Here is a 15,170-nt window from a genome sequence, read left to right on the forward strand (position 1 = left end):
TGGGAACTGCAGCTGCCAGGCACCCTCCAGTTCCCTCCCCTGCCCCCGGGCAGTGTCTTCTATGTGCAAGCTGGGCTCTGCTGGGTCCAGCAGCCCCTAGTGGCAGCCAGCAGCCCTGCAGCCCATTTCTGTGGGAGAAAGGAAATTCTGTGCAAAAAACCATTAAATTCTGCATTGTGCAGTGGCACAGAATTCCCTCAGGAGTATCAATTGTACCTTTTTTTCTGGGGGTCATTAGAGATCTCACAGTTTTCCTTCACAACCCCAGCATGACCTTGCATCTGGTTAATATATACATAACACTTTCCTTTTACGTAAAGCTGGTTGAACTGGGCCATAGTGGACAGGGAGTCAGCAGACCTGCGTTCTATTCCCAGTTCAGTCACTGGGTGACCTTGGGCAAGTCACTTCATCTCTCTGTGTCTGTTTCCCCTCCCACCCTTTGTCTGTTTAGCTTTTGAGCTCTTTAGGCAGGAGCTATCTCGTGCCATGTGTCCGTACAGATCTCAGTTGGGGCACTATTGTAATACAAATAACAATATACTAATTGCCAATATGAAAATAGTTAAGGCTGTGATTTTCAAATATGCCTAAAGGAGTTAGATACCTGTGATTTTGGTACCTAACTCCCTTAGCCTCACTCTAAAAGAATAGTAGAAAAATATGATTCTATGCTCAAAGATGTCCTAGGCTGTGAAACAGTCTCAGGATATTTCCCTATTCTCAAAGCCCACACGCATATTAATTACATTTTTCACAACGCTTCCACGTTGGCAGCTGCCTGTCAGATTTTCTGCCTCTCTCCCCCTTGCATACATTACAAAACCCATGCTGAGAAGTGTGCCAGGGCAAGCATGCACAATGCATATCTAGCGGGCTGCTCTGCAGAATGGAAAGGTGATGGACAGCAGGGAAGCAGCAATGCACATCCCTATCACTTCCCAAATGAATAACAAAATTGCTTTATTAGCAGCCATTGCTGTGCTGAAAGCCGCTGTGCTGAAAGCCTCCATGCCACAGAACCCAGCGTTACACTGCAAGACGGGCCATCACAGGAACCAAAGTGAGCACAGTCAGGGTGGGCCAGAGGAGGGCTTGGTTAGGGGCTTTCAAAGTGCCTGGAGGCTGGTGTATGAGTACTGGTGGAAGGGTGACCATGTTATAAAGAGCTCAGCCTCAGCAATTTTTGGAAAATATGGTTTTCATCTTAAAACTACAGTAACTAAGGGGAAAATCTACACCCCACTTTGCTCTGAGGTGTTGATTAAGCACATCTAAAGCATAGCAAGCCAGTCCCCGTCTTCATTATCAGAATCACTTCAGTCATGTTCAAGTGGGTCTCCTCCTGTGAGTCTCACAGTGTAACCTTGCTTCTCTGTCTGTTTCTGAGCCTGTGAACTCTTTGGGAAGAGATGGTCTCCTTTTGGTTTTTCATACAGTGCTGCACACACTATTGACACTGAACCAAACGGGATTGTGGCTTTTATGGCACAACTCTGATTTGGGGGCTGGCTGTGCTGTCCTCTTTCAGCTCCTCTGGGACATCATGCCTCAGAATCTCACAAAATGCCCTAGTACGCTAGGGTCTGTGTTTGAGAGGTGAATCATACGCCTAGGTAGTGATTTTTGGAACCATTACATCTATTGAGATAAGGTATTTCTATCGCCTCCATTATCAGAGTATCTGAATACCTCACAATCCTTAATGTATTTATCCTCACAACACCCCTGGGAAGTAGGGCAGTGCTATTACCACCCTTTCACAAATGGGGAACTAAAGCATGTAGAAATTTAGCAACTTGCCCATGGTCACACAGAGCAGGGAGTTGTACCCAAGTCTTCCAACTCACAGACTAGAACCCTAACCCCTTGGCTAAAGGCAGGATGAGGTCCTCTGGCCTGTATTATGCAGGTCAGACTAGCCCTTCTGGCCTTAACAATCTGTCAACTGGTGAGCACTTCCTCAAGTGAGTACAGTCAATGTGAGCGACGGTCCCATAACATTACCACACAAGGTGTGTGTATATCCCAATCCACCTGGAGCAGTTATAGAATGGATTACTGCCTGGGCTACATATTATGCAAACAATTAGTGATTTGAAAAGAAAAGGTTACTTTGTACTGTGGAGAGAGCTCTCTTCTCTCACAACGAGATTTCTCTCAGTAGAGCCTGAGGACAATTGATCCAGACAACCAATGTGACCCTGAATTTCCTTTCCGCTGCACCTTTGCAGTCATAGCTGCCATAATTGTTCATACTGAAAAAAAAAAATTCCACCGGAAAACATGGTATTTTTCTCACCCACACGCAGACAGCATCTATTCATCAAAAAGAAACGATCTGCGGTTGTGATCTATATGCTTACGGGCCCTTGTGCACCTTAATAATGACAAGCTCAAAAGAAATAAATTACAGAGCACAGAAGTACGATCCATAGAGGCAATCCAGCAACCTCTATGGCCATCCATTTTAATCTACTTGGACACTATATTGTTATCTTTTTCTTCAGGGGAAACTACGTATTAAACTTTGGAGCAGCTGGCATTTGTACCATCTCTTATTTCAAGTGATTTCCCCTTCCCTTCTCTCTATCCCCACCTAGATGCAAAATATGGCTTTGGTGAAGCAAATAGAGATAAGACCTTTTGGAGGATGATTCTTAAGTTAACAATTTATTCATGCAACACAGCGTTGCATTTATAAATCCTTATTTCTCCTCTTTTGAAGAGCAGGGAATGACGCATAAGGGGGACTATGACATTTTCTTTTACACACAATAGAAGGACACAATTCTGATCTTACTGGGTATGTCTACACAGCAGAGAAAAACGTGTGACTGTCCCATGCCAACTGACTCAGACTCGCAGGGCCCAGGCTGTGGGGCTCTTTCATTGCTGTGTGGACTTCTGGGCTCAGGCTGGAGCCCGAGCTTTGGGCCCCTCCCTCCCTGCACGGTCCTAAACCCCAGGTTCCAGCCCTAGCCCGGAAGTCTACACAGCAATAAAATAGCCCCACAACCCAAGCCCTGTGAGCCCAAGTCAGCTAGCATAGGCCAGTCACAGGTGTCTAGTTGCTGTGTAGACATACCTAGTGCTTCAGTTTAGTTCAGACCTAGCTAATGTGTTCTCTAAGCCTGACAAACTCAACCTTTTCCTAATGCAGGTGCAGGGTAATCTTTAGCTTGAATGTAGCTATTTAAATAGTAGGTTCCTGCTAGTCTATAAGATGGCCCTGATGTAGCTTAGAATACTATTCTATTCTTTATAGGGTCTTATAGCATACACAACACTGCAGTGTCTGAGAGCCTTCCAGTGGTGCATTGACACTTGTCATGTATAGTTCATTCTTTCATCCTTCAGTTAAAATCCATTTTAAGGTGTTATGCTGCATCTACACGAAGAAAAGGGTCAAGTTTAGGCCAGGCTTAGCATGCATTAGCTAAGCCGGACCACTTTTACTCAAGATGAGAAGAGACTCTAAAGAAGAGAGCCTGCTTCTCTATTTAGGCAACAAGTGCATAAACAATTATTATTGTATAATGGCTTACAAAATATTCTGCTGCAAACTGGAACCCCTTTTGCATCCATAGGCACAACTCAAAAGGCTTAGAGTTTGTGAAAAGTTTGGATACTCACCCAGAATTTTGAGTGCTTTTGCATACACAATAATAGACCAGAAATTCCATGACAGCTGGGTTCCTTGTGCTATTTCCAGCATATCTGCTCCAAGAAGTGCAAAGGTATGATACATGAGGGTTAAGTGGGAGAAATTAATTTGACACTGGAGCTTTAAAGAATGCTCACTTTGAGTTCAGTTCCTGAAATGAAGATACACAGGTTCCTGGGAGCCAGGCTGAAGGAAGGGGTTATATTTTCCAGAACTCCATTGTCTTCTTTAATTGAGTACACCACATCCAGCTAAAAACAAAACTCTGATTCAGACTCTCCTCCAACTCACGTCCTTTCTGCACTGGTGTAACACTCTGGCCTTCAACGCAGTTACACTTGACATCCACCAGTGTAAGTGCGAAGACAGTCATAACCTATCATTATGTATCATTTCCCAATTATAATAATCATACTCATTTGAGCCAAATTTTTGTTTGAAAGCTGGCTACTGGTCAGAGCACTCCCATATCTAGGTTCAGCCCAAATTGTATTTTTAAAAGCCAAGATAAACACAAACGTTTTGTATCTTCGAGTCCAGATGTTCCACCTTTTCAGGGATGTGTATGTGGCTTGCTGTCAAAATCACTCTACCTAGATATTTAAATTTCCCATAGTATCTGAATACTTACCTGGCTTTTTTGGGTAGTCTAGTCTGCAAAATAAAAAAAAAAAAAAAAAAAAAACCCACCAGGAACATTACACTGAAAAAACTCCCTTGGTGGGAGTTGGGGGAGGGAAGAGGGTAAAATAGTTTTCTGGGATACAAGGTCAACCTGTGTGTGGATAAATACTGTACACAGAGATTTACTACCATAATATTAGGTGTGGGAGACCCCTTGGTGGGCTAAAAATCTGATACTTGTACTTTTTGTCCAGTACGCATTTTAAAAGAAAATCTTCTGTTCTTCTGTGCTAACTGTTCAGACTCTTAGAAACCCCACCTGGTTTTCTAACAAAAGCCATGTGCAATGTCTTAATTTTTAATCATGCACTCGCCTTGTGCTCTGTGTAATCTGTCTACAACCAGACTGAGAATTCCCATGGTACCCAATAGTCAAGTTAAAAAAAAAAAGTACGCAGCAATATACAGTGGTGCAACTTTAAAACATCAGCATTCGCCAGCAGTTATAACACAGTGATACCTGAGATACCAGTTTCCCCCAGTGCCTAGAGATGTAACTGCAGCACATGTAGCTACACCTGAGTGAGCTTTGATCTAAGTAGCTTGAACAACAATAGCAGTGAAGTCACGGCAGTGCAGGCTAGCTGCTTGAATAAATACCCACAGGCCTGGACAGGCTTGCACAGTCTCTACTGCTGCAGCTTCACTGCTATTGTTATTTGAGCTTGCTAGGTCAAAGCTCACTCAGATATGTCCACATGTGCTGCAATCACACCTCTGACTGCAGTATAAATATACCCTTAAGAATAAGAAATACCTGTGGTGACTTTATAGTAGCTGATGACAAGTGCTAACTATGTAAATGGGGACCACTCCAGGAGACAACGCTTGCCAGAACTGGACTGTAGTTAACTTCTCCCTCCATTTGTTTTCCTTTTTCTTTCCCTTTTAGAAAGAATAAAAGCTGTAAATTCCAAAGGAAAATACACCGTTCTTGCTAGATCTATTTTACTAAATGCAAAACCTACAGTATGTCTGCAGTGTGACATTGATGTAAAACTGCTGTGAGAGGTGAATCTTTCATAGATTTGAAAGCCAGAAGGGACGATTGTGATTATCTAGACCAGTGGTTTTCAACCTTGTGGTCCGCAGACTGTGTCTAAGGGGTCTGCAAAAGGTGACTAGGAAAATAAAGTTTCAGATTCCAGAAAAGGCATTCCATTTTTCTCATCAAAAGTATGCGAATACCCCCATCTACAGGTCAAAATCCAGAAGTGTTGTCTTTACCATAGAAACCCAGAGTTTATCACCCTTTCCCATGCGGTGTCAAATGCTGTGCTGAGCACATGCAACATTTATAGTTTAATTCTGTTCAGCCAGTTTTCATTCTAAGAGCTGGACTTCACTACAGGGAGATCAGCACTGCTGTAATCGATGCAGCAGGGGTCGATTTAGCAGGTCTAGTGAAGACCCGCTAAATTGACAGCAGAGCGCTCTCTGGTCGACCCCAGTACTACACCTCTCAGAGAAGAGTAAAGGAAATGGACTGGAGAATGTCTCCTGCCGATGCTGCACAGTGAAGACACCCAGGTAAGTTGACCTAAGCTATGTCGACTCCAGCTACGTTATTCACATAGCTGGAGTAGCCTAACTTAGGTCGACTTACCGAGGTAGTGAAGACAAGCCCTAAAATTTCTACGGTAGGGATCCACGAACCACAGGTGGAATTTCCAAAGGGGTCCACACCTCCATTCAAAATTTTTTAGGGGTCTGCAAATGAAAAAAGGTTGAAAACTACTGATCCAGGCTCACCTCCTGCATAACACAGGCCATAGGACTTCCCTGAATGAGTTCTTGATTCAAGTCCAATAGCTGTGCTTGAACCACAGCATGTCTTTTAGAAAAACATCTAACCGTTGTTTTAAAATGTCCAGGAATGGAGAATCCACCACAGCGAAGGACTCACAAGGGAAATAACTCCTCCAGGTATTCTACATGACTTGTTCCAGGTTTTAAGATTCTCTCCTTGTACACAATATGTTCTTGTGCTCAACATGTTCTAGGAGGGCACGTTATTTAACGCCATAATGGAATTACATGTGGCCATGCAGTTTATGCTATCCTTTATCTTTCTCACTGGCAGCAAATCTGACTATTTTTATCATATGTGTATTCATTTTCTTGACTTATTGCTTCATTAGCCATCATCTGTGCTGCATATATTATTCATGGAACAATACATATCCAGCAATTTTTTTGGTGGCTTTTTTTTTTTAAATTGCCATCAAATGACTCTTCTTCCTCCTTCCACCGCCCCCAAACCAACCTTCTTAAAATTAATTTTCCACTGAGGCTCATTTCAGTTAATTTTCTATAATCTGGTATGTATTGGACAGTGCTACAAGGAAAAGATTCAAATCCATCCGATATGTAATCACAGGAAAATGTTATATTCCTGCTTTTTATGGATGGGTTTAATTTTCTTTGTATAGGAAAGGTCTGCCCCTTACAACTCACCGTATCAAAACTCTTTGCAAAAGCAAAGTACATTTCAACAGAACACAATCATGTATGAAAATTCAAACAACTGAAGTGTCAGCCTAGTGGGAGTCTTCATTACCTTTCATCTTGGGGAATCATTTACCATCCCTTTTCACCTGGTGATGTTGAAGCACCTGGATGTTAAGTGACCTTGCTGAAATTCACAGAGCGGGTCTGTGGCAAAGCTCAGAATAGGATCTTAGAAGTTTAGAGCTAGAATGGACCTTGAAAGGTCATCAAGTCCAGCCCACTGCATTGAGGCAGGACCAAATAAACTTAGACCATCCCTGACAAGTGTTTGTCCAACATGTTCTTAACATCTCCAGTGATGGTGATTTCACAACCTCCCTAGGAAGCCTATGCCAGAACTTAACTACCCTTATAATTAGAAAGTTTTTCCTAATATTATTAAAATGGTGCTAATGTCTGTTTATGAATTCAGTTATTTTGCTACAGTAATAACAACACATTACACATATATAGCACCTGTCATTGGAGAACCTTAAATCATTTTAATGAGGCATGGTGACATGGTGTGGTGATTTCGTCAAGGTCATGCAGCAAGCCATTAGCATAGCCAGAAGTCGGGTCTCCCGACTCTCAGTTCCCTGCTCTACCTACTAGCCCAATTGCCTCTGGTTACACTGTATAAGATACTAGATTCTATCAACAAAGGCAAAATGCAAGTGTGGTGGATTGATTTGGTGGGAGCTCTCTCCTTGGGGCAGGGACCACCTTTTTGTTCTGTGACTAACACAATGGAGTCCATGACTAGGGCTCCTAGGTTCTATCACAATACAAATAATAATATTCAAAGGCACAAGTATTGGTTGGCCGGTTGTTGTGCCTTTGAAAAATCTCCTAAAAAGTTTGTGAAACTGCATATTGGTTAGAGCAAGGTTTCCCAGTTACTCACAATTTAGGTTCTGAACTCAAGATACCTTACAAAGTCTGGATGTTCAGAAACAAGATGCTCAGAAACCCATAAGGCATCCCAAGCTGAGTATTCAAAAACTGGGGTACCCATAACTTGAGACAGCCACAGCATCACCCACCTTCGAAAATCCTGGTCTTAGTTCATACTTCTGACTAAAGATGCTGCTATGGTTTCCAGTACCATATGTATATGAGCACCTCACAACACCCCTATGAGACAGAGAAGTACTATTACCCCATTTCACAGATGGAGAACTGAGAAACAGAGACTAAGTGATCTACCCAAGGTCTCCCAAGCCTTAGGCTAGTGTTCTAACCACAGAACCATCCTTCCTGTATGGTTTTTCACATTTATTTAGTGATCACTGAACCTCTTTATGTTGCAAACTGTTTTCTGGAAGTTTAAGTTGATCAGAGAGTTTAACTTCTAATTAAATAAAAAAAAGAAGTTGGAATCGAAAGTTTTGAAATAATTGTTCAATTTTGTCAATCTGATTGTCTCAGCTGAGCATTATTATTCTGACAAGAGCGTTCTTCTAGACAGGGCTGCTGAAATTAGCTAAAGATGAGAGCCATGAATGAGGAATTTAATCAAGATTAATACCTTCATTTGGGGGGGTTGACAAGGTGGATGAACACAGCAATGCTTTCGTCTATTAAATCATTTGGTCCTAAAAAAGAACTGAGGTTCTGGTCCTAGTTCTGCCTGGGTGGGAGAGAGCTTTGATTTGCCAGCATAAGCAGAATGTCTCTGAATTAGAGTCAGTCATTTTTCTTGGATGACAAAAGATGCAACTTGCATGCAGAATCCTTGTGTAGTTTACAGACACGTTAGTGCCAGTTCAGCTGTTGGGGTAGGCTGGAGAAACCCTTTCCCTGAACTAGTAATGATTAAGTTAGCTATGGTTGAAATACACATCCCCCAAATAATGGCCAGGGCATGGAGCATTCTCCACAGCCCCTCACCAGTCACTGTAGCTGGATTGAAGTGTGACTCACAGCTCTGTCTTGCACCTTCCTGGTGGTTCCAACCCCTGAATCCATGTAAGCAGAGATTCATTGATCCCGCCCTTAGCTTGTCCCCAAAGTTTGCCTCTGCAACAGCAGTTTCTAAGCCAGCATGGAGCCCTCCTCTCCCATATGTTGTTGGTGGACAGGCTATCCCTTGTAATCTGATCACTCCCTTCCCCATTCAAGGATATTCCTGAGCCATCCATGATCTTGCTGCTAATGTGTGAATTTCCCCTTGTGTGACTAGATTATTGCAGTGTAGGCAGCTGGAGATCAGGACAGGGATTTCAAAAACAAAATCTAACATACTGAAAATATGTAGGGACAAAATTAGAAAGGCCAAGACACAAAACAAGCTCAAACTAGCTAGAGACATAAAGGTTAACAAGAAAAACATTCTACAAATGCATTAGAAGCAAGAGGAAGACCAAGAACAGGGTAGGCCCATTACTCAACCAGGGGGGAAATAAACAGAAAATGTGGAAATGACAGAGGTGCTTAATGACTTCGTTTCGGTTTTTGCCAAGAAGGTTGGTGGCAATTGGATGTCTAACATAGTGAATGCCAGTGAATGAGAGGTAGGATCAGAAGAGGCTAAAATAGAGAAAAAACAAGTTAAAAATTATTTGGACAAATTCGAGGTCTTCAACTCACCAGGGCCTGATGAAATGCATCCTAGAATACTCAAAGAGCTGACTGAGGAGATATTTGATCCATTAGTGATCATCTTTGAGAAGTCATGGAAGATGGGAAGACTAGAAAAGGGCAAATATGGTGCACATCTATACAAAGGGAAATAAGGACAACCCAGGGAATTACAGACCAGTCAGCTTAACTTCTGTACCCGGAAAGGTAATGGAGCAAATAATTAAGCAATCAATTTGCAAACATCTAGAAGATAAGTTGAAAAGTAACAGTCAGCATGGATTTGTCAAAAACAAATCATGTCAAACCAAACTGATAGCTTTTGATACTGTCCTGCATGACCTTCTGATAAATAAACTAGGGAAGTGCAACCTAGATGGAGCTGCTATAATGTGGGTGCAAAAGTGGTTGAAAAACCGTTATCAGTTGTTCACAGTCATGCTGGTAGGGCATAATGAGTGGGATCCTGCACGGATCAGTTTTGGGTCCAGTTCTGTTCAATATCTTCATCAATGATTTAGATAATGGCAGAGAGAGTATACATAAAGTTTGTGGACAATACCAAGCTGGGAGGGGTTGCAAATGCTTTGGAGGATAGGATTAAAATTCAAAATGACCTGGACCAACTGGAGACAGGATCTGAAGTAAACAGAATGAAATTCAATAAGGACAAATGCAAAGTATTCCACTTAGGAAGGAACAATCAATTGCACCCACACAAAATGGGAAATGACTGCCTATGAAGGAATACTGCGGAAAGAGATCTGGGGGTCAAGCTAAATAGGAGTCAACAGTGTAATGCTGTTGCAAAAAAAGCAAACATCATTCTGGGATGTATTAGCAGAAGTGTTGTAAGCAAGACACGGGAAGTAATTCTTCCTCTCTACTCTGTGCTGATTAGGTCTCAACTGGAGTATTGTGTCCAGTTCTGGGCACCACATTTCAGAAAATGATGTGGACAAATAGGAGAGAGTCCAGAGAAGAGCAATAAAAATTATTAAAGATCTAGAAAACATGACCTATGAGGGAAGATTCAAAAAAATTGGGTTTGCTTAGTCTGGAGGAGAGAAGACAGAGAGGACATAACAGTTTTCAAGTACATAAAAGGTTGTTACAAGGAGGAGGAAGAAAAATTGTTTTTCTTAACCTCTGAGGATTGGACAAGAATCAATGGGCTTAAATTGCAGCAAGGGTGGTTTCGGTTGGACATTAGGAAAAACTTCCTAACTGTCAGAGTGGTTAAGCACTGGAATAAATTGCCTGGGGAGTTTGTGGAATCTCTCCATCATTGGAGTTTTTAAGAGCAGTTTAGACAAACACCTGTCAGGAATGGTCTAGATAATTAGTCCTACCACTAGTGCAGGGGACTGGACTAGATGACCTCTTGAGATCCTTTCCAGTCCCATGATTCTATGAAATTAACAACTGGGTAGCATAGAGGGGATCAAACTCATGCAGAAAAGGCCCAAGCCATGTCTCTGTAACTTACTGACCTACCTCAAAAGACTGCATGACCTCCTCCTTGGCACCCTAAGGCGTTGGTGTGAACAGGAGGGATCGGAGCCACAGAACAGCTTTTCCCCATACCACTTAGCACCTTGTGAATTTCTGAGCAGAAACCTGCATCAGATTTTAGCAGAATTAACTCGCAGGTTCCTGTGCTGAAGTTTGGGGGGGTGGGGCTCCCATGTACCTTAATGCCACATTTCCTATTTTTCAGAAGTTTAAGTTTGTCTTACGTTAACTCTTTCTTTCCTGATTTCTAGGTTAAGCATAGATACACTCTCTGTCCTGGAAGGGTACAAGGCACTGCTGGTAGACCTTAATTCTGCATTGACAAACTACCCCCCCCCCTTTTTATTTTGAGGAAGTCGTGGGAATGAGGAGGTCATGACTGGGGATCATCTTTTAGGGGGCAGAGGGAGGCTTCCTGAAAGTACCCACTGCCACTCAACTACAACCTCTATCCTCCTCCTGGCCCATCCATGCCCACAGTAGGACTGTAGGGCTACAGGGGGAAGGCAGGTGGTAACTGATGGTCTCTGAGGAGCAAGGAGAATGGAGGAGATCCTCATACCAGCAAGGGAACTAATGTAGGGAGAAGGGGCCCTGTACAAGCTTCAATGGCATGGGAGGATTGCAGAGGTGTAAAGTGACCCATTCTTTTCAGACAAATCAGAATACCCCAAAGAGATGAATGCTGCCTGACACCATAGTTCTAAGTGTGAACTAACCCATTCATTTCAATGGGTGTTCTTCCTCCCCCGCCCCATGCTGTCAACCCAACCAATGTTAAATATGAATGATCAAGACAATCACTCTATGCATGTGGATTTAATAAAATAAGCTCCTTAATGGGAGTTGGAGGGCTATATATTACAAATCTCTTGACCAAATGACTCCAAATTGGTACCAAGAAGTATACCCATTCTAAGAAGCTAAGTATACCCATTCTAAGATGCACAATGATTCTCGAGTATTTTAAAAATTAAAAGATGCTCTTTTAAGGAGGGGGGCTGTATTCTTGGGAACCCCTTGATCAAATTACCCCAAATTTGCATCTCAAACTGTATACTAGCCTCTATTGTGGCATACCAGTTTTCAAGGCAATCAGTTATGCATGTGGATTTTAGAGCATTCTGACTATTAAAATCAGCTCCTTGTTGAGGGAGAAAAGGCTGGGGGTTATCTGAGGACACCATTGACCAAATGACCACAGCTCAGATCGCTACTCCTAATCTGTCACAGCAATATTATTGTGGAGCGATAGTATCACCACAGCTAAGGTGGCACCAAGTTTTCATTTTAACAGGAGGTGAGAAAGGAGTACAAACGTTCAGCTCTTTGGGTTAGAGTATCATTTGTAAAAGTTTATTGTAGCTTTTCCACTGCTTCATTTCATATAGCAGTTTGTGAGATAAAGTATCACTAGAAGTTTGCTATGACTGTCTCTAAAAGGACCATGGCCCACGCGACTACATTTTTCTAGCGTCTGACATTTCCTTCACACCCCTTTCCCCAAAAACTCTATGTGTGATCTCTTAGTTTGTGTAGATGAGATGAGTAATCAGAGAAAGTTGAAAAGGGCGTCTGTGTTTATTTTTCATGATAAACTTAAGTTACTGCTCTGTGTCTGTATCCTGGCGCTGTATCAGTCAGTCAATGTCAACCTCACCCCAGTCCTTCAAATAGAACTCTTCCTGATGCTCAGCAACCCCTTTTGGTCATGCGGACATTGATGAGTATCACAGCTACTTACTTTTCTTCATTCAGTCCCACTGTTCAGGAAACAGAGGAGGACCTTGCTTCATGATTTCATTACCCTAAATCTGCTGCTTACTACAAACTTGTGTCCTCCCTCTATTTATTTAATGTCATTTTCCTAGAGGATACTTAAGTAAAATCTGAGCGGGCATGTGAATATCAGAGCATTTTGAAATATCTGCTCATAAGCCAGAAACTTTGCTCCCTGAGCATAAATCTCCAGAAGGAGCTCCTACAGAACTGAGCAATAAATATGCACAAAACATTCTCGGAGAGCTACCAGGACTCCAACTCACAGTGCAGTGGTGCTGTTTGGGTTCAGTGGCCACAGCACGTCGCCTTAAGCTGTAAGAACCATGACATTTTGATACCACCTGATTTTTGAGGGAGGGATGGGCTGTATATCAAGAATCCCTTGGTTCAAACCACCTTCAATTTGGACCACTAACACTGGCCCAAGCCATCATGACTCCCAGCAGTTTTCAAGACAATCTCAGTAAACATGTGGATTTTAGACCACTTGGAGAAATCAGTTGTTCAAGAGTAAGCTAGTCTCAACCTTAACTATAGTGCAATCACCCTGCTAGAATAAATGAATGCTTAGACGGATTACAGTGTGAATGAAATGCAGATACTGTGCCTAGATTCTGAAGAGCACAAGTATTAAATCAAAGGGGCAGTAATATACTTAATTCAGTCCCATAGTTAACATTCTGGTTATGTGAATCAGAAAGCACAACTACACTGTAATTACACTATAATTGCTGCATAAATTACAGTCACTGAATTATAAAACATAACCAGGATCTGCAAAGCATTGCAGAGACCAAGCTTGAGCCTTCGCTGCCTTGCGCTTTGTGCAGGTACCTACAGCTGTGCTAACTGAGAACCTAGTAGGCGTAAAATGCTACCATGCTGATCTGATAGCATTTTACACATACCCTCAAATTCACTTTGGACAGGTATTAATCACTCCTCAGGGCTCAAGGTAGCAGCGAATCAGGCCCACTGAGTTTCTCTGTTGTTGCAAAGAGGAGCATTGTTGTCTATTTGCAGTATTAATCCACACTCTCTTTCCTCTACAGTATTTTTGAACAATGGCTTAGAAGACACAGACCTCTGCGAGACGTTTACCCAGCAGCCAATGCACCCATTGGACACAATCGTGAATATTACATGGTCCCATTTATTCCTCTCTACAGAAATGGAGAATTTTTTACCCCATCAAGGGAGCTGGGATATGATTATGAATATCTAGCAGACCCAGGTAATGTTTAATGATAAGCAAATTCTGAATCTGCCATGTTTATATAGCAGATATGTGTAGAGAGACAAAGTGTGAAGGGTGCCTTCTTAATCAGATTTATTCAGTGAGAGTATTCGCAGTCATAGCCGATTGGTTTAGCGACCAAAGGAAGTTTGTCGCCTGTCAGTACTGCGCAGCCAATGCAGGCAGCTATGGGAGACTGTGTAATTATCAACAGAATTGTTAAAAAGAATTCCAAACACAGGGCCATGTTTTGCTTCCAATTACACCAGTGCAAACCCAATGAGTACAGCAGGACTGAGTCAGATTTTATTGAGGGACCAATACAAAGGCCACAGGCCTGGTGTAAATTAGCACTTCTCCATAAATCAATGCTGATTTACTCAAGCCAAGGATCTGGCCCCATGTAACTGCATAACTTGGAGGCATAACTGAGGGTAGAATCTGACCTGCAGATTCTTTATTAGTGGTGATAATGCACAAAAGAGACAGCACTCAGCTGGAGTTTCAGATACCAGGCTCAGGTTTCAGGACCAGCAGCTGGAAAATCATCTTTTATACTTGGAAACTGAATACATCTGTTATCTTAATTATCGAGGATTAACTTCACCCCAACAAATGGCCAATGAACTATTTAAGTCCTCAAAATAAAGCTTAAGTAGAACTTAAGTGATTCATGAGCTTTGTGCTGGCTCTTTGCACAGGGGTGAATTTCACCATGAGATATATAGTGCCACTTCTACAGAATGCAACTAAAGGGCTGCACAAGGGTCTTTATTATTACTTAAAATAGATTTAATGTGCATTGTTTAGAAATGGTATTGATATGTAGGATGAGGCCATTTAGCAGTGTAGGCGTCAATAAGATCTGCATGCACTAAGATAAAGGACAAACTTTGTTCTAGATCTAAACTTTTCCCAGAGCTGAGGAGCATTCAGATCCTGGCCTTTAGTTCAGCGATTACTAAGATAGGCCACTGGAATGATTAGACCAAAGTTGAGGGGCATTTTGATCAGGGAAGTCAAACCTCGGACACAAGGTCTAGCTAGAAGATCAAGACTTTTATTAAATATCAAGAAATGAATGAGATCAAGGAACAGTGCAACCTTTTGTGAATGTGTCTGTTCAGTTGCAAATGCAATCGGCAGCCAAGAGTCCAGTAATCATATATCAAAGGCAGCAGAGACATTTTAGCAAGACTAACATTTACCCTA

At 42.2% G+C, this 15,170-nt stretch overlaps 1 protein-coding gene across 1 annotated transcript in view; it reads left to right on the plus strand.

Moving 5' to 3' along the window:
• TYR (tyrosinase) overlaps window positions 1-15,170 on the plus strand; it is an 84,520-nt gene that overhangs the window by 57,270 nt on the left and 12,080 nt on the right. The window contains exon 4 of the mRNA XM_084617363.1: window positions 13,774-13,955. Within this exon, the coding sequence (XP_084473489.1) occupies window positions 13,774-13,955 (182 nt within the window). The remainder of the gene's footprint in view (window positions 1-13,773; window positions 13,956-15,170) is intronic.

This window comes from Lepidochelys olivacea (genome assembly GCF_965140295.1).
Source record: "Lepidochelys olivacea isolate rLepOli2 genome assembly, chromosome: 1".
Lineage (NCBI taxonomy): Eukaryota > Metazoa > Chordata > Testudines > Cheloniidae > Lepidochelys > Lepidochelys olivacea.